At 33.2% G+C, this 21,870-nt stretch overlaps 2 protein-coding genes across 2 annotated transcripts; both read left to right on the forward strand.

Moving 5' to 3' along the window:
* The first annotated feature begins 4,025 nt into the window (after window positions 1-4,025).
* LOC134695928 (cell death-inducing p53-target protein 1 homolog) lies at window positions 4,026-11,698 on the forward strand. The gene is made up of 3 exons (XM_063557420.1): window positions 4,026-4,417; window positions 9,804-9,999; window positions 11,447-11,698. Exons 1-3 carry the CDS (start codon window positions 4,144-4,146, stop codon window positions 11,550-11,552), a joined length of 576 nt encoding a protein of 191 aa, XP_063413490.1. The 5' UTR covers window positions 4,026-4,143; the 3' UTR covers window positions 11,553-11,698.
* A 1,564-nt stretch (window positions 11,699-13,262) lies between these two features.
* On the forward strand, window positions 13,263-21,664 carry LOC134695929 (cell death-inducing p53-target protein 1 homolog). The gene is made up of 3 exons (XM_063557421.1): window positions 13,263-13,541; window positions 18,282-18,477; window positions 21,420-21,664. Exons 1-3 carry the CDS (start codon window positions 13,376-13,378, stop codon window positions 21,526-21,528), a joined length of 471 nt encoding a protein of 156 aa, XP_063413491.1. The 5' UTR covers window positions 13,263-13,375; the 3' UTR covers window positions 21,529-21,664.
* The last annotated feature ends 206 nt before the right edge of the window (window positions 21,665-21,870 follow it).

Raw genomic sequence — 21,870 nt, forward strand, 5'->3', positions numbered from 1 at the left:
TATACAAATGCGTTTTCATGCTTTGAACTAATATTATAAAGTTATAAATTATTTATTTATAAACATCTTCAATATTTTATTTTTGATTGTTCTGTATGTTTAATGCTTGATATTGTGATAAAATGATTTTAAATTATTATTAAGCTTTTTTACTCTCTACTAAATCACATCAATGAACAGTTTTATTCAGTGCCGGCTAAATAGCAAATTTGCTATTTTGCCGGTGCCGGTCAAATAGCAAATCTACTATTTAGCCGGTGCCGGTCAAATAGCCACTGCCATATAAAAATGTACCCAGAGATCAAAGGTTATGTAAACTTTGTAATAAAATTGATGATGAATACCATTTTTTACTATACTGCAAACTAAACTCAACTTTAAGAGATTACTTATTTTTTAAAGATTAATAATTTAAATCCTGATTTTACAAATTATCAACCACTTTTAAAGCTAAAACAACTTTTAAATCCTAAATCTGAGCTTTTGACAGAAATTGGTGACTTTATAAAGCAATCATTAAAATTGCGAAAATGAGGTCCATGTCCATCAAAGGCTACATTAATTACCATTTATAACTATGTTTTTTTTATGTTTATATTTGGAATTCTTCACTGTCTGTATTAAATGTTGTATTTGTGTTTGCTTGACCCATATGGGTGTATTTTTGCAAATAAATTGATATAATTAAAGATACCAAGGATTTGTATAGTTAGATCTAACTATACAAATCCTTGAAGATACAAACAAAATTAGTTTGAAGAAAAGGGGGTTAAAAATGCCCTTTCCCAAAGTGCATATGCCTATGACACAAATGAGCATCTACATTCATCGTATGAAAAATACACTAGATCTCTTTCTCACTAATTCACCAAGTCTAGTTCAGAGGGTAGATGTCCTCCCGGGTATATCAGACCATGACATATGGTCTTCACAGAGTTTGACATGAATGGGCATGAATACCATCAAATTTAAGGAACAAGAAATTTAAGACCCATACCACATTATAAGAAAGCAAATTGGGAAGGTTTCAAAGAAGACCTTACAGCACTACATAAACAACTGAGTCAAATGTATAAATCTAAAATCATAAATGCAAATGACATGTGGGTATATATAGAATAAAAAATGCTCTGCTCAAAGGAATAAAAGATCATATGCCACAAAAAATCCAAGAAGAAAAATAAACACCCATGGATAAATAGTAATCTAAAAAAAGCTGACAAAAAGACAACAACGACTCTACAAAAGAATGAAGAAATCACAAGATCCTAAAGTCAAAGAAGAATATAAAGCCCTAAAGAAAGATGTACACAGAAAACAACGTAATGCGTATTGGCAATACATCGAAGATATTATCACTCCTCAAAACGATGAGAAACCATTTGAGGGATCGAAGAAATTCTGGTCTTTTGTTAAACATATAGGGAAAGAAATGATTGGCATAACAGTACTTATGAAAGAAGGAAACTGTTCACTGAACCAGCGGAAAAAGTTAACAACATCCTTAATGCACAATTTCAATCTGCATTCTCTGACACTTTCACAAAAGATCAATGTATATCATCTAAGCGAATGAAAACTAAGAATACATCACCAACTATGAAAAACATAACCATAACAACAGAGGGCATAGACAAACTACTGAAAAACTTGAACCCAAACAAATCACCAGGTCCGGATGGAATATCACCTAGAATCCTCAAAAAACTACACAGTGAGACAGCACCTCTCCTATAGTTATTGTTTTCAAAATCCCTAGATACTGGAGTGGTTCCAGATGACTGGCGTTCAGCTAACGTGTCTCCGGTCTACAAGAAGGGCCAAAAGTATACTGCTTCAAACTACAGACCAATCTCACTCAATTTGCTGTAAAGTATTGGAACATATAATTGTATCATCAATTATGACCCATGGTGAAAACAACAAAATTCTTTACAAATTTCAACATGGTTTCAGGAAAGGCAGGTCCTGTGAAACTCAGCTCATCGAATTTATTGACGACCTAGCTAATAACATGAACATGGGACAACAAACAGATGTGCTGATAATGTACTTTGCTAAGGCCTTTGATAAGGTCAACCACAGTTTACTAGTAAACAAACTACATACTTACGGAATAAAAGGCAACACAAACAGGTGGATAAAAAACATGCTGAGTGGAAGAACACAAACTGTTGTACTAGAAGGATGCAATTCAACATCAGTCCCTGTTGACTTAGGAGTACCACGGGGCTCAGTCCTTCTATACTACATCAACGATCTGCAAGAAGATTTAAATGCTACAGTTCGCCTGTTTGCAGATGATACCATCGTCTACCTGACAATAACATCAAAAGACAGTGGAACATTTTTACAAGAAGACCTTGATAAATTAGCTGAATGGGAACAATTATGGTGCATGAAATTCCACCCCGACAAATGTAACATATTGAGGGTAACAAACAAGAAAACACCAATTCAAACTTCATACAACCTCCATGGTCATAATTTGGAAGAAGTGCAGGCAGTCAAATATTTTGGTCTCACCATTCAAAACAACCTAAAATGGGATCAACACATGCATACAACAGATAACTGACAAAGCAAATAAAACACTCGGATTCCTGAGGAGAAACATCAGAATATCATCAACAAAATTAAAAAGCCAAGCTAATATTGGACTAGTAAGACCACAATTAGAATATGCCGCATCTGTTTGGGACCCAGCAACAAAAGAATCAATCTACAAAATAGAACAGATACAAAGAAGAGCTGCAGGATACGTGACAAATAAGTACAAACCTACTGCAAGTGTCACAGAAATGATAGACCACCTAAAATGGAAACCACTGCAACAACGAAGAAAGGAAACCAGACTAGCGATGTTCTATAAAATAGAGAATAATATGGTATCAATAGAGAAAGAAGGACGAATCACACCATCAGTAAGAAAAGGGATAAATATACATTCTAAGGCATACCAAGTACCGCACTCACGTATTGATGCACACAAGACATCATACTTACCACAGACTATAAGACAGAAACAGAAACAAATGTATCCGTATCGCATTAGATCCGACTGAATGAAACCAAGCTGTGTTTTCCAATAGTGTCATGTCTATGCGAGTCTGAGACTACTTTAACACTGTTTTATAGTAGTCACATTGTGACTCAGTATGCAGTTGCGGTTCCAGGGGTTCAGAGGTTTGAGCCACCTTTTTTTTCGATTACTGCTTTTGAATAGGAACATATGGTTGCCCCCTCCCCACAGGCACATTTGTCTCTGAAAAAAAACTTATATATACAATAATATAACACTAGGATTTTTTTTTCTGAGATAAGTGCCTGTGTCCCTCACCACACACACACACACAGCTATCCCGGATTGGAAGCCGTTTTTTAAAAAAAAATGGCCTGGATCCTCCCCTGTCAGTATTGCATTATACTGTGTCACAGTCTAACAGACGTATATTTAAAGAAACTATGTTTTAACAATATTATACAAATATAGCCTTTGTATGAGGTCGATACAAGGATATATTGACCTGAAAGAAGTATATTGACTGAGGACGAAGTCCGAGGTCGATATACTTCTTTGGGTCGATATATCCTTGTATCGACCTCATACAAAGGCTATATTTGTATAATATTGTTAAAACATATTAATTTCCGACCATATTTGTATCAAAATCGTCATTTAGTTTTGTTGGAATTTTATAGATATTACATTTTCTCCTTGACAATAACAACATATTAGTTGTTATTTCATTTACTACTTTTTTTATATCTTATATATTCGAAGATTTTTTTCGTCAAATAATCGATCACAGATATTATGTGTTTCAAAACGTTAAACAATATCCTGAAATTCATTACATGACGTCACAAAGTATATCGGTTTTTAGATATTCTAAAAATAACCGTGCGATATGCGTTTTGCAGGTCAATATGTTTTTTGCTATCCGCCGTTTTCTCTCTACCTTCGAAAATATAGTTTAACATGTGACTATCCTTAAACGAATCAAATTTGTTAAAATATACGAATTAATAATATGATAGTATATAGTCTCGGTTGATAGCATTACAACTTTAAATCATTGGTTTTTAAATCGGACATATATTTCGTTTGACACAATCTATATCTAAACCGACTTAATAAATATGGATAAGGGATCACCAAATCCACAGTCGCAGCCTCAACAACAGTACGGCCAACCTCCACAGCAGTATGGTCAGCCTCCACAACAGTATGGTCAGCCTCCACAACAGTATGGTCAGCCTCCACAGCAGTATGGTCAACCGCCACAGCAGCATGGTCAACCTCCACAGCAGTATGGTCAACCGCCACAGCAGCATGGCCAACCGCCACAGCAGTATGGTCAACAACCCCAACAGCATGTCCAACCTCCAAACCAGTACGGCCAGCCTCCACCAGGTAAACAGTCAGCTTTTATATGTTATTTTTGTTTAATTTTCGAACAATTTTCTACATTAATGTCAATAGAATTGTATATTGGTTCGTTTTCCGTTTTATTAAACGTGTACTACTATAACGACAGTAAATTGTTGAAAGGTGGAAAAAGGACATGAATTTAGAATTTTATCTACTAGTATACGCTTTATTAAAGGTATTAAGTCGGTCGACATGAAGTTTAGTTAAATGTTAAAATTTTAAATAACTGTTCACCCAAGACTTTTATATGAAAATATTATAGTTGACACTGTACACAAAACAATATATCATATGGTTCCAGGTCGTTCTTCCTTCAATAATGACCCAAAACCTGTACCACATAGCCAGCGATACAATGCCCCGAAAAAAACCAAATGTTAAACATTTTAAAAGAGAAAACTAACGGCTTCATTTGTATACAAAACAATGAACAAAAAAAATAATATGATATAAAGAATCAAAGTGAATAAACTGTGTCTCTTTAACGAAAAAAACAACCACACAAAAGCTAAAGCGCGATTGAGATCCACACTGACCAAACTTAAACTTTTGTCTTTACAATATTTAAAGAGAACACAAATGACTGAACAGCGAACGTCATAATGAGTTAAACCTTCAAATTAAGTAAACCACCATTGATAACAATAATTATGATATATGGTTATAAAAGAATGTAAAATTTCTGACTACAAAGAAATGAAATTGTATGAGTTATATTTTTTAAATCCATTACTTTGCATTAGGAAAAAATGTTTGTCGAACAAGAAGTCAAACAAGAAGCACTAATTGGCTAAACTTAGTACACATGTTCCCTATGATATATGATCTTTCCAATCTAATTAAAATATTGATCTCTGATTACGTTATTAAAATATTGATCTAATCAGAGATCAATATTTTAATTAGATTGATGATCTTTCTAATTTTAATGCCAAATTAGCGGAGATTTTACCCAAATTTCACGGTTCACTGGACATAGAAAATTATAGTGTGGGTGCATCCGTGTACTTGGGACATATTTTGAATACAGGTATTATACCTGAAAATTGGACTTCTGGTATTATTAAACCAGTTTTCAAAAACAAGGGTTGTAAAATTGATCCTGATAACTATAGAGCAATTACGCTCATCAGTTGCCTTGGGAAACTTTTCACATGCATTTTAAATACTAGACTGAATATTTTTTCTAATGAACTGAATATTATATCTGAGAACCAGACTGGATTCCGTAAGGGATATTCTACACAAGATAATATTTTTGTATTACATGCACTTATTGAACTGTATTTTTCTTTTGGGAAGAAACTCTTTTGTACATTTGTGGATTTTAGAAAGGCATTCGATACTGTTTGGCGTACAGGGCTGTGGAAAAAATTACAAAAAAGTGAAATCAAAGGGAAATGTTTTAAAGTTGTGTATAATATGTACAGTGGCATTAAGTCTTGTGTTCAATTTAATGACTCTCAGTCAGAATTCTTTCCATGTCTAACAGGTGTTAGACAGGGGACCTGTTAGACAGGGGGAGAATTTATCACCTTTTCTCTTCTCGATCTTTTTAAATGATCTTGAAGACTATTTTTGTCAGCTTGATGGACTTCCCTTAGAATTAGTTAAAGAGAAACTTGAAAGTGAATTACATATTTTTTATAAAATTTTCATTGTATTATATGCTGATGACACAGTTATCTTAGCAGAGAGTAAAGATAGTTTACAAAAAGCACTTGATGTATTTCAGTCTTATTGTTCATTGTGGAAACTACAAGTAAATGTAAATAAAACCAAGGTTATCATCTTTTCTAAAAGAAAAGTAAACCACAATTTAAGTTTTACATTACAAGGTCATATTCTTGATATTGTAGATACATACCCTTACCTAGGTGTTATATTTAAATATAATGGTACATTTATTGAGACAAAAAAAAACCTTGTAGAACAAGCAGAAAAGGCAATGTTTTGTGTTTATAAACTTATCAGAAATGAGTCTATACCTGTTGATATCCAATTAAAGCTTTTTGATTCGATGATAGAACCAATTTTATTGTATGGTTCAGAAATCTGGGGATAGTACGAAAACCTCAAAACTATTGAGCAAATCCATTTGAAGTTTTGTAAAAGAGTACTCAAAGTAAGGAACACTACGCCAAATTTTATGGTTTTAGGTGAGCTTGGGAGATTTCCCCTCGAAATTAAAGTTAAACTTAGAATGGTATCATTCTGGACAAGACTTGTACAAAATGATACTAAACTAAGTAGTATTTTATATCAACTGATGTTATCCTTACAAAGTAAAACTAAAAATACCTTCAAATGGATTAAATATGTAGAAACTATTTTTGATGAAGTTGGGATGAGTTACATTTTTAGCTCACCTGGCCTAAAAGGCCATGTGAGCTTTTCTCATCACTTGGCGTCCGTCGTCGTCGTCGTCTGTCGTCGTTAACAATTTTTCAAACATCTTCTCCTCTGAAACTACTGAATGGATTTGAATGAAACTTAGCATGATTGTTCCTTAGATTATCCTGCACAAAGTGTGTGCTTTGATTTATGATCCGTCAAAAAACATGGCCGCCGTTACTTAAAATAGAACATAGGGGTCAAATGCAGTTTTGGCTTATATCTCAAAAACAAAAGCATTTAGAGCAAATCTGACATGTGGTAAAAATGTTCATTAGGTCAATATCTATCAGCCCTGAAATTTTCAGATGAATCAAACAACCAATTGTTGGGTTGCTGCCACTTAATTGGTAATTTTAAGGAAATTTTGCAGTTTTTGGTCATTATCTTGAATATTATTATAGATAAAGATAAACTGTAAACACCAAAAATGATCAGCAAAGTAAGATCTACAAATAAGTTAATATGACCAAAATTGTCAATTGACCCCTTGAGGGGTTATTGTCCTTTAATGACAATTTTTCACAATTTGTTCATCATATTTGCTAACTTTAAAAAATCTTCTCCTCTAAAACTACTCAACTAAATTCAACCAAACTTCAACTGAATGATCAGTAGGGTGTATAAAATAAAGTTTGTGCTTTATTTTCTATTTCGTCAAAAAACATGGCCGTCATGGCTAAAAAAAGATCACAGGGTAAAATGCAGTTTTTGGCTTATATCTCAAAAACTCCAGCATTTAGAGCAAATAAGACAATATGTTAAAGTATTTATTAGCTCAAGGTCTACCTGTCCTGTAATTTTCAGATGAATTGGGTAACTGGTTTTTCAGGTATAATGCCCCTGAATTGATGATTTTAAAGAAATTTTGCAGTTTTTGGTTATTATCTTGAATACTATTATAGATACAGATCAACTGAACATTTAAATAAATTGAAAAGCCAAAATAATCACTGATGAGAGATTTAACCAAAAAAATTAAGGTGAGCGATTCAGGCTCTTGAGAGCCTCTTGTTAAAAACCAGTATGCATTTTGTGATAAAATTGTTGTGAAGCAAATTTTATGTGATCAGTTTATACAAAAGTGGTATAGTGATATACAAAGTTCCTCCCGTGGCCTCTTTTATTCGATGTTCAAAAAACAGTTTTGTTTGGAAAATTACTTATTGAGACTTAGTGAGTTTAATCGAACGTGGTTAACCAAACTGCGTACATCTAATTTACATTTACCTATAGAAACTGGTCGTTGGTTCAATATCCCAAGGGAAGAAAGAACATGTAACTTATGTACAAATGGTATTGGAGATGAATTCCATATTATGTTTATATGTAAAAATGAAAATATTGTTTTATTAAGAAACAAGTACATACCTATGTACTACACAGCTCACCCGAGCATTATCAAGTTTGAAGGTTTACTCTCTTATTGTAATACTGAACTATACAAAAAGCTATCATTGTTCATCAGAAAAGTTAATGTATTTCTTTGATTTATGTCATATCGATCCATATATATTGTATATCTTTTTCTTTATAATCATTCTCTCTGTTTGGTTCTAATGAGCTGTATATATTGATTTAAATATGTTTAATCGTTCTTCTGTCATGTTGTTTGCATATATTGTATTATATATTTGACCTCATGTTACACGTTTATATGTGTCTGAGTGTTTTCTAATAAATCGTTAAATCGTTAAATCGGGACACATTCTTGTTTTAATTAGATGGACATTTAGACTAAACAATAAAGAACAGTTCACTTTTACTCTGCTCAAATAAGAAAAAGAAAATGCCTACCTACCTACCTACCCAACCACTGTCTTTAACTTTGATAAGGAATTGAGCAAACCTACATCATTTTTAAGTGTGGCCTGGTCATCTTCTTAATTGATATTTTTTACCGAAAAAAAGGTACGAAAATGCAAACACTGTATTTCTAAAATAGAACTAAATATCCCAAATGCCATATACCTCAGAATTGGAAAAACATATGCACATATTCCGTTATAACATTATAGATAAAATATATTTTTTAAATAAGGAGATGGTATAATGGCAAATGAGAAAATAATGCATCACAAACCAAAAGACGAGAAGCTGATTGTACGGTATGGGATTTGCTCATTGCCGTAGCGTCATGATTAACTATAATTGTGTTCATCATCCCTCATAGTCGAAGACCTCATTGTGACATACATTTTATGTACATGCTTGCCATCCTTTGGTAACTGTTGGTTATTGCTCATTGTCGAAGGCCTCATGGTGACCTATAGTTGCGTACATCATTGTCATTATTAGTATCTGTTGATTACTGCTCATTGACAATTATACCACATTTCCTTATTTTTATATTGAACTTTCATTGTTTCATTACAAGATTTCAAGATTTCAAGATTTTATTGTACACTCTGACAGTTTACACGGTTACAAGAGGCAGATATACATAATATACAGCTTGACAGAAGTGGTATAAGATTTGTATAATAACAGAATAAAATTGAAATAAACATATATACAGGTCAATTGAATATAGGTCATCAAACACACCGTAACATACGGTTGTTTGACACGTGATTTAAACGATCAAAACAAATTCACATAGCATGACATACATACATATATATATATTTAATTAATTAATATGATTAATTGGATTATAACACACAACTTGAATTAGGTAAGTACTAGACAGTTTCTTTGATCAAAAATACTTCATGATTTTTTGCAAAAATAATGCGACATTATTGAGTACTTTTATATTACAATAGTATAGCAAACCAAAGAGCTTGTCCTCTGTTGGATTAAAAAAATAATATCTTGGTATATGCATTTTTCTAATTCTTGCAATATTAGGGTTACAACATACTAGCAGATAATGAAATTCATTTCCTATCACCCCCATTACAAGCACACATACAACACAATATCCTAAATATTACAGATTCATGTTTTGTACATTTTAATATATTCACAGCTTACGGTGGTGGGCAGCAGCAACAGACGTCAACAGTTGTGGTTGGACAGCCGCAGACTTTAGTGTTACAACAAACATACAGAGATTCACCAGTACGTACGACGTGTTCATCATGCAATGCAGATGTAATGACAGCCATTTCATTTGAAGTAGGAACGATGGCTTGGATAGTGGCGGGATGTCTCTGTATATTTGGGTATGCTATATTGAATGAATAATAAAACACCATATTCGACTAGTCAGACAAGTTCAACCAACAAAATGCTACAGCATTAAATTTTCAAAGTAAATAGATATAAAAAGATGTGGTATGAGTGCCAATTTTACTCGATCTTCATCAAAGTCACAATTTGTCAAAAGTATACACGAAGCCTCTTTCAGCTATATATCTGTGATGGTATCGACAATAAAATTCAAAGATCCATTTTGAAAAAAGGGGTCCAGATGAACATGCCAGACTTATATGTACACCATACCATCATTCCAATACACTAAGTATAGTGGACTATTTGTGCCGAATAGTATCCGAGAAACAGAACGTATCATGAAAACTAAACATGTCTGCTCTTTTGTCGGGTTGTTGTCTCTTTGCCACATTCCCCATTTCCATTCTCAATTTTCTTGACAAAGGAACCATGATTAATGAGCTCTGTCAGACAAATATTTACATCTTCCAATCATATCATACACTTGGCATATTGAAGTATTGGCCATAGTACATAAGAGTGGACTAGATCTCAAAAATATAGTATTGACAATTGAACCATGAAAATTCGGTCATGATAAAACGCCAAACGAAAACCACTGCCACCGGATTATCATCGCTAAGTCTCGCTTTCTGCGAGTTTGTCTGAAGCGAGAGAGAAACTGAAAAACTAAAAAAAAAAAAAAAAACAACAACAAAAACATGCACTCACATAATAAGAATTAAAATATAAAACTGAGATAAGGCGCACACAGTCTGTTTGTGTACCTTGGGTATAGAAAATTATTTGAATTTAAATTGATAAATGTTTTGAACTCAGAAATTCAAACCCCCGTTAAATATATATATTCTATACCCAAGGTACACAAACAGACTGTGTGCGCCTTATCTCAGTTTTATATTTTAATTCTTATTATATATTTATATATTTATGTCCTTCACTTATATATGAATGGTAGGTGGTTTTAGATCTTAGTATTGAGAAAAATAAATTTGTCTATAAATTGTTTTCAATCAATTATTAAAATTATTCAATCATTTATTGAAGTTATTCAATCAATTATTAAAATCATTGAAATAAATTACTTTGCCGTTCAAGGTACATCGTATCCAATCTATCTAAATACCATTGCATACTTCTAAAGTGCATTTGGTTAAATGTACCCGATTTACCATATATCATGGTTGAACATTGGGGTCTAATCAAGGATTTTAAATTAGGGGACTAAAGCGTATATTTCCGTATATTTCCCCCGAGCGAAGAAAGTAAATACAAAAGTTTTGAAGAAAAATTATAGAAATATTCTTTATTAAGCAAAGAACAACCCATATACCTTTTTCAAAATTAAGGAGGGCACAACGTCACACATACCAGGCCCCGTCTTAATCCACCCCTTAACATTGTATAATCATTTATTTGCCTGTTTTTTTTTTGTAGATTTTGGCTTTGTTGTTTTATTCCATTCTGTGTTGACGGCTGTAAGGATGTTGTTCACACTTGTCCAAACTGTAACCATATGGTGGGAAGGTTCAACAGAATGTGATAAAATGACAATGTTTTAAAACACAGCACCAGAGCATTTATATTTTATAATATGAATGAACAGTATAAATTAAGAGCGCTAGCAAGCTTTTAGACAATTGTATTAACGTATATGGACATTTCTTTAAATAAAAGCAATTATAATTTTGTAGACGTTTTCCTGTACATATATCTCTTGTGTAGAGTTGTCAGTCTATCATGCCACATCTACTCAGTAGTTTATATACAACCTATTGATTTTCTCTGTTAAAACATTTGTATTATGTCTGATGATTACTACCCATAATTTAATTGCTCAAGCACATAATCAATTTATTTACAATTCATCAGTGACACAAGCAGTTTAAATATAGCACCGAAATGTTATCATGTAATAAGATTCCGAGTATAAAAAGAGACTGTAATGAACTTTTTTTTAGAAAAACTCGCGTCTTCTGTTTCTGTATTTGTTCTGTTGAGTCACATGTTGATTGGTTGTGCAGCAAACGCTGTCATAGTTGTGATGTTATGCTATTGTTTCAAAATAAGGGAGAAGTTTGGATCCATTAAAACGTTTAATCCCTCTGCAGGAATTTGATGTACACTAGTTGTCAATTGTTTATGTAATTTATACGTGTTTCTCGTTTCTCGTTTTTTTTTATATAGATTAGACATCTGTTTTGCTGTTTACGAGTACAGTAGCTGCATGTTCAGATAAGAACTTATCGAGTCGACATTTATTGATTAAACTCAGGTGATATTAAAATAATGTTTAACTAGTTCTATTTCAACAAATTATATCACAAATAAGTAAAGAGTGTTTTTTTTCTTTGAATTTCAATTTGGTGTTGCAATACTTTTTTCCATGTGTATATATTTCAAAAATACAATATTATAATAAATAAATTTGTTAAAACAGAAAACAGATCCATAATACAGAGAAATGCAATATAATTAAAATACAAACAAAAACATCGAAAAAAGGAGGGGGTGGGGAAAAAATGTCCTATCTCAAAGTGCCTATGGCACAAATGATCCTCCGCATTCATCGTATGAAAATAATATGATATAATGTGCTTTGTTTGTTAAATTTTTTTATTATTCAAAATCTATAACAAAGAATAAATTGACTGGAATTTATATCATCTCAAATTATCTATACAATTGAATTTCAAGGGTAAAAAAATATAAATCAGTATACGCAAAAAATGGTTGTGTTAGAAACTGCTCTTTTAGTCAATTCTGAGACATCATATATACGGTATGATAGTCCCAGTCTTCACGTCAAATGAATCTGTATTGCAATCAGACTGAATGAAACCATGCATGCTGTGTTTTTTTAATATTGTTAGCATGTCTATCCGAAACTAGTATAACACTGTGTTATAGTAGACACATTGTGACTCTTTCATTAAGCACAGTTCACCATGCTGCTTTCAATAGTTTTGTCAAATTGTAAAAACTCAGTATGCAGTGGCGGTTCTAGGGTCCAGAGGTTTAAACCACATTTTAACGACTCGAATTACTGCTTTTGAATAGAAACATATGCATGGTTGCACCCCCCCCCCCCCCAATAAAAATAAAACCGCGCACGCACACACAGTTATCTTGGGTTGAAAGCCGTTTTTCAAAACTTGCTGGATCCTCCCCTGTCAGTATTGCATATATGTCTATTGCGTAATGCTGTGTCACAGTCTAACAGACTTATATTTATATTCAAATAAACTCTGTTTGAACAATATGATAGTATAGTCTCGGTTGATAGCATTTCAACTTCAAATCATTGGTTTTTAAATCGGACATATTTCCTTTGACCCAATCTATATCTAAACCGGCTTGATAAATATGGATAAGGGATCACCATATCCACAGTCGCAGCCTCAACAACAGTACGGTCAACCTCCACAGCAGTATGGTCAGCCTCCACAACAGTATGGTCAACCACCACAGCAGTATGGTCAACCGCCCCAACAGTATGGTCAACCGCCCCAACAGTATGGCCAGCCACCAGGTAAGAAGTCAGCTTTTATATATTGTTTTTTTTTTTATATTTTGAACCATTTTGTACAGTTATGTTGAATTAGAATTGTATATTGTTTCGTTTTCCGTTTTATTAAACTTGTACTACTATAACAACAGAAAAATGTTGAGAGGTGAAAAATAGGGACATGGATTTGTTTTTATCTACTTGTATACACTTTATTAAAGGTATTATGTCGGTTCGTCGACATGAAATTTATCAAATATTCAAGTTTTAAATACTGTTCATCCCAACCATTCAGATGAAAATATTAAATATGACACTGTTTAATGCAATATATTGAATGGAACAATTGTGTTCCTCTTTCAACAATGAGCAAGACCTTTACCGCATTTATACTCGTCAGCAATCAAATAAATTTCAAACAGTTCAAATGAGAAAACTAACTGCCTGATTTATGCATAAAACAATGAACGAAACACAGATATGATATCAAGCAATACAGTGTGTCATTGTAAAAATAAAAAGAACTCAAAAGCAAAAGTGCGTTTGAGATCCATACCGACCAACTTAAACTTATTCCTTTATTCAATGGGGGAAAACTAACTGAACAATGTACGTCATATGATAATGAGTTTAAACCTCCAAAATTAACCACCATTGCTGACAGTATAATTATGATATATTATGGCTACATAAGAATTAAAAATTTAATGCGATATAGAAAGGAAATTATATGAAGACTGTGTTATAACTTTAAAATCAATTACTTTACATAATGACACATTACTTGTTGAACAAGAAGCAATAAATGGTCATTCACTATATATTCGCACAACATCCTGTCCACAAGTTAACAATTTTTTTTTTCTTTCTGTGACGTATTAAATTTATAATAAGATCCATTTTGTTACAACCTGTGATCAATTTTATTTGGCAATCGCCAATGGCAGTCAGCAGGGTTAAAGAACATCAGTTGTTCGACCCGTTAGTCAAATGCGTTTTGTTTAAATATACTTTTTCACTCTTTTGGTCTTTTGGAAAATGTTGTTTGTGCTGTTTTTAGACCCTTCTACAACGAAATTTGTTTGACATGCACACGTATAAAAATTGCGGTTTTTATCCAACGCAGTCATAGGTTTGAACGTAGTTTTCAATTTAGACTCGTTTATATTTTTTGTTTGGGCATGTATCATATTTTCCCTCCGGTTTATATGATCCGTTCATCCTATATATTGACTCTTAAAATTCAAGAGTTAATCTAAAAATGAGGGTACTTTCTCTAAAAATGAGGGTGCTTTTTATATGGCCTTCCAAATACCGTTTCGATCCCTAACATCACTGAAGAGACATTTATTGTCGAAATCCGGATATGGTGTACTAAAGAAATATTGACACCGAATGTTTGTGGCACAACATCCTGTCCACAAGTTAACAATTTTTTTTTTCTTTCTGTGACGTATTAAATTTATAATAAGATCCATTTTGTTACAACCTGTGATCAATTTTATTTGGCAATCGCCAATGGCAGTCAGCAGGGTTAAAGAACATCAGTTGTTCGACCTGTTAGTCAAATGCGTTTTGTTTAAATATACTTTTTCACTCTTTTGGTCTTTTGGAAAATGTTGTTTGTGCTGTTTTTAGACCCTTCTACAACGAAATTTGTTTGACATGCACACGTATAAAAATTGCGGTTTTTATCCAACGCAGTCATAGGTTTGAACGTAGTTTTCAATTTAGACTCGTTTATATTTTTTGTTTGGGCATGTATCATATTTTCCCTCCGGTTTATATGATCCGTTCATCCTATATATTGACTCTTAAAATTCAAGAGTTAATCTAAAAATGAGGGTACTTTCTCTAAAAATGAGGGTGCTTTTTATATGGCCTTCCAAATACCGTTTCGATCCCTAACATCACTGAAGAGACATTTATTGTCGAAATCCGGATATGGTGTACTAAAGAAATATTGACACCGAATGTTTGTGGCACAACATCCTGTCCACAAGTTAACAATTTTTTTTTTCTTTCTGTGACGTATTAAATTTATAATAAGATCCATTTTGTTACAACCTGTGATCAATTTTATTTGGCAATCGCCAATGGCAGTCAGCAGGGTTAAAGAACATCAGTTGTTCGACCTGTTAGTCAAATGCGTTTTGTTTAAATATACTTTTTCACTCTTTTGGTCTTTTGGAAAATGTTGTTTGTGCTGTTTTTAGACCCTTCTACAACGAAATTTGTTTGACATGCACACGTATAAAAATTGCGGTTTTTATCCAACGCAGTCATAGGTTTGAACGTAGTTTTCAATTTAGACTCGTTTATATTTTTTGTTTGGGCATGTATCATATTTTCCCTCCGGTTTATATGATCCGTTCATCCTATATATTGACTCTTAAAATTCAAGAGTTAATCTAAAAATGAGGGTACTTTCTCTAAAAATGAGGGTGCTTTTTATATGGCCTTCCAAATACCGTTTCAATCCCTAACATCACTGAAGAGACATTTATTGTCGAAATCCGGATATGGTGTACTAAAGAAATATTGACACCGAATGTTTGTGGCACAACATCCTGTCCACAAGTTAACAATTTTTTTTTTCTTTCTGTGACGTATTAAATTTATAATAAGATCCATTTTGTTACAACCTGTGATCAATTTTATTTGGCAATCGCCAATGGCAGTCAGCAGGGTTAAAGAACATCAGTTGTTCGACCTGTTAGTCAAATGCGTTTTGTTTAAATATACTTTTTCACTCTTTTGGTCTTTTGGAAAATGTTGTTTGTGCTGTTTTTAGACCCTTCTACAACGAAATTTGTTTGACATGCACACGTATAAAAATTGCGGTTTTTATCCAACGCAGTCATAGGTTTGAACGTAGTTTTCAATTTAGACTCGTTTATATTTTTTGTTTGGGCATGTATCATATTTTCCCTCCGGTTTATATGATCCGTTCATCCTATATATTGACTCTTAAAATTCAAGAGTTAATCTAAAAATGAGGGTACTTTCTCTAAAAATGAGGGTGCTTTTTATATGGCCTTCCAAATACCGTTTCGATCCCTAACATCACTGAAGAGACATTTATTGTCGAAATCCGGATATGGTGTACTAAAGAAATATTGACACCGAATGTTTGTGGCACAACATCCTGTCCACAAGTTAACAATTTTTTTTTTCTTTCTGTGACGTATTAAATTTATAATAAGATCCATTTTGTTACAACCTGTGATCAATTTTATTTGGCAATCGCCAATGGCAGTCAGCAGGGTTAAAGAACATCAGTTGTTCGACCTGTTAGTCAAATGCGTTTTGTTTAAATATACTTTTTCACTCTTTTGGTCTTTTGGAAAATGTTGTTTGTGCTGTTTTTAGACCCTTCTACAACGAAATTTGTTTGACATGCACACGTATAAAAATTGCGGTTTTTATCCAACGCAGTCATAGGTTTGAACGTAGTTTTCAATTTAGACTCGTTTATATTTTTTGTTTGGGCATGTATCATATTTTCCCTCCGGTTTATATGATCCGTTCATCCTATATATTGACTCTTAAAATTCAAGAGTTAATCTAAAAATGAGGGTACTTTCTCTAAAAATGAGGGTGCTTTTTATATGGCCTTCCAAATACCGTTTCGATCCCTAACATCACTGAAGAGACATTTATTGTCGAAATCCGGATATGGTGTACTAAAGAAATATTGACACCGAATGTTTGTGGCACAACATCCTGTCCACAAGTTAACAATTTTTTTTTTTCTTTCTGTGACGTATTAAATTTATAATAAGATCCATTTTGTTACAACCTGTGATCAATTTTATTTGGCAATCGCCAATGGCAGTCAGCAGGGTTAAAGAACATCAGTTGTTCGACCTGTTAGTCAAATGCGTTTTGTTTAAATATACTTTTTCACTCTTTTGGTCTTTTGGAAAATGTTGTTTGTGCTGTTTTTAGACCCTTCTACAACGAAATTTGTTTGACATGCACACGTATAAAAATTGCGGTTTTTATCCAACGCAGTCATAGGTTTGAACGTAGTTTTCAATTTAGACTCGTATATATATATATATATATATAAAAGTCTATAAAAAGGACCAACCAGCAAATTTAGTAATTTACTATGTACCGGATCGTCTAGAATAGGCGATACTATGCATGCAGATAAGGAAAAAAATATATCAGTCTAAAGATTTGCACAACGGTACTGATATAAGGTGTTATTAAACGAAAATGTTGTTATAAAATCGTGTTGACAAATATTTCGGCTCAACAAATGGCCTTCTTCTTGTGTCACAAGTTTTAACAATACTCCTAAATGTATACGGTATAGGGTTTGATCGTTGTCGAAGGCCTCGCTGTGACCTATATGTGTGTACATCATTGCTCATTGTTGAAGACCTAATGGTTACCAATAGCTATGTGCATCCTCGCCATCTTTTTACTGTTGGTTATTGTTCATTGTCGAAGGCCTTATTGTGACCTATAGTTGGGTACATTCTAACCGTTCTTTGGACACTGTTGCATAGTTATATTGGTCATTGTCGAAATCCACATGGTGACCTATAGTTGTGTAAACCCTCACCAGCCTTTGGTTTGGTAACTTTTGATAATTGCTTATTGACAATCAAATCACATCTCCTAATTTTATATTGAGCTTTCATTATGTGTTATTGGTTAACTGTACACACAAACACACGACACGACACAAAGTCCTAAATATTACAGATTTTTAAGAATCATGTTTTGTACATTTTAATATATTCACAGCTTATGGTGGTGGACAGCAGCAACAGTCGTCAACAGTTGTGATTGGACAGCCGCAGACTTTAGTGTTACAACAAACATACAGAGACTCGCCAGTACGTACGACGTGTCCATCATGCAATGCAGATATAATGACAGCCATTTCATTTGAAGTAGGAACGATGGCTTGGGTAGTGGCTGGTTGTCTCTGTATATTTGGGTATGCTATATTGAATGAATAACGCACCATATTCGCATCGGCGGATCCAGGGAAAATGGGGAAATTGGTTGATTATTAGTATATAGGGAATCACTTAGCATGACTGGAGCACCTTCCCCCCTTTAGGTCAGTCAGCGCTCCCCCCTTTATGAAAAGTTCTGGATACGCCACTGATTCGTCTTGTAAGATATGTTCTGTAATCAAAATACTTCAACAGGAAATTTTCAAAGTAAATAGATATAAGAAGATGTGGTATGATTGCCAATTATAGACAACTCGATCTCCTTCCAGGTCACAATTTTTCAAAAGTACACGGAGCCTATGTGTATTAATATATCACTGGCAATCGTGTTGTATCAGCTATATACTCTGTGATGAGCACTGGCAATCGTGTTGTATCAGCTATATATCTGTGATGATATCGACACAAGACCTAGCCAAAAAAAATCAAAGATCACTTTTGCAAAAAAGGGTCCAGATGTATACATGCCAGACTTATAAATGTAAATGTACACTATACCAATACACAAAATATAAAGTGGACTATTTTGTGGATAAAATCCAAGAAACATAACTTAAAATGAAAACTAAACATGCCTGCTCTTTGGTCGGTTGTTGTCTCTTTGACACATTCCCCATTTCCATTCTCAATTTTATTGACAAATGAACGATAAATGAGCTCTGTCAGACAAATATGTACATCTTCCATTCATTCTATACACCTTGACATATTGAACTATTGGCCATTGCACACAATAGTGGACTAAAATTTAACTACATTCAAGTCCATCCGCTCCACAGAGAGTCATATAGTACATAAACATATCACAACCACATCAAAGCTTCTTGTGAACATTTGAAGGTCACTACTATGTATTGGCTACCTTAACTACATGTACACAAGCAACCAATTAAATATCGTTTTATCTCGGCTTCTAGTAAGTGTTCTACAACTAATCTTTCAGTGCTTTTAACAAGTTCATTAACTACTATTAAAGAACTTATCATACACTATTGTAATAAAATATATGAACATAGTGGTATATAAACTATATTTGGAGTGTAAGAAATTCTTTGGATGTTTTAGATAAAGTACGTGCTTTTGATGGTCCTTTTGATTCCGTGGACAGTTTTGATTTTTCTACTCTTTACACTACACTTCCACACTATCTTATTAAACAAAGGTTTCCTATTTAATGAAATGGTCGTTTGGTTAGTTAAGCTGAATGCAAATATATTTTCTGCAACTCATTTAAACCCTTCTCCTCTAATGAGAAAGGTAAATACGCTAGATATACTTACTGGAGGTGTGATGAGATCATTTAAGCTGTTAATTTTCTTCTTGATAATATTTATGTACGTTTCGGCAACAAAGTTATTCGACAGGTTGTAGGTATCCCCATGTGCACTAATTGTGCCCTTTAATAGCAGATTTGTTTTTGTACTGTTACGAATCAGTTTGTGACTAAACTCAGTAAAGACTCGTCGAAATTGCATTTAATTGATAAATTCAACAACATTTACCGTTATCTTGATGATATTTTTTCGTTAAATAATCAAGAATTTTCTCAATATACTGCTGAAATTTACCCCAAGGAACTTACTTTAAATGAATCAAATTTATACGGTAATAACTGTCCTTTCCTGGATTTAGATATTTAGGTTTTAAACGGGAAACTCCATACTAAAATTTACGACAAAAGGGACGTTTTTTCGTTCCCTATTGTTAATTTTCCATTTTTAGATGGTGAGGTGCCTTTGGCACAATCTTACGGTGTTTATATTTCACAGCGCGTTCGCTATGCCCGTGTCTTGTGACGTTTTTGATTTTAACGAACGCAATCTATGTATTACTGGTAAATTATTAAACCAGGGATATCGTTACCATAGATAACTTAAAACCTTTACGAAATTTTTCCATAGATATAAAGATTAGGTTTTGAAGTTTGGTTGTACCTGTAAAATACTTTTTTCAAACGGGATAGCACATCCTCATTTTTACGGAAGTGTTGTTAACCGGACCCGAAAATTTGTCCATCTGATGAGTTAAGCCTTTTTCAGCTGCTTTTTATAGTTCGACTGTTATACCACTGTACCAGGTTAGGGGAGGGTTTATATATGTGCCTGTCCCAAGTCAGGCGCCTGTAATTCAGTGGTTGTCGTTTGTTAATGTGTTACATATTTGTTTTTCGTTCAATTTTTATATAAATAAGGCCGTAAGTTTTCTCCTTTAAATTGTTTTACACTGTCATATTGGGGCCTTTTATAGCTGACTATGCGGTTTTGGATTTGCTCATTGTTGAAGGCCGTACGGTTACCTATAGTTGTTAATGTATGTGTCATTTTGATCTCTTGTAGACAGTTGCCTCATTGGGAATCATACCACATCTTCTTTTGTTATAAATCACAAAAATATAGTATTGACAATTGAACCATGACAATTAGGTGACGATAAAACGCCAGACGAAATTTACCGCCACCGGATTATCATCGCTATGTCTTGCACTCTGCGATTTTGTCTGAAGCGAGAGAAAAACTGAAAAAAAAAGAAAAAAAAAAACCAACAAAAAAACCCCAACAATACTCACATAATGAGAATTAAAATATTAAACTGAGATTGGCCGCACACAGTCTGTTTGTGTACCTTAGGTATGGAAATTATTTCAATTTACATTAATAATTGTTTTGAAATTTATCAATATAGACTAAGTTTTATATATGTAACACCTTAACAATAGCAAGTTAGGGGATGCAAACTTATATTTTCGACGAGCTGAGCGAGTCAAAAACAAAATTTGAAGTAAATTTATAGAAATGTTCTTTATTAATCAGAGGACAACACATGTATTGCAAATTTTAGGAAGGCGGATAGCTGCCACGCCCCTGCCTGAATCCGCGCATGAACATTGTACAATCAATCATTTGTCTGTCTTTTCTTGTAGGTTATGGCTCGGATGTTGTCTGATTCCATTCTGTGTTGACGGCTGTAAGGATGTTGTTCACACTTGTCCAAACTGTAATCATATGGTGGGAAGGTTCAGCAGAATGTGATAAAAAAAAAATTTTTTCTTAAAAACAACACCAGAGCATTTATATATATTATGAATGAACAGCATACATTAAGACCGCTAACAAGCTTTTATATTAACGTATATGGACATTTCTATAAATAAAAGCATTATAATTTTGTAGCATTTTCTATCAGATATACTGGTATCTCTTGTGGAGAGTTGTCTCAGTGGCGACAATACCACATCTTCTTATTTTTATATGTACCTATTGATTTTCTCTGTAATACTATTTGTATTATATCTGATGATTACTATCCATAATTTAATTGATCAAGCACATATTAAGCAATATATTAACAATTCATCAGTGATACAAGCAGTA

This window comes from Mytilus trossulus, chromosome 14 (assembly GCF_036588685.1).
Source record: "Mytilus trossulus isolate FHL-02 chromosome 14, PNRI_Mtr1.1.1.hap1, whole genome shotgun sequence".
NCBI classification, from domain to species: Eukaryota; Metazoa; Mollusca; class Bivalvia; order Mytilida; family Mytilidae; genus Mytilus; species Mytilus trossulus.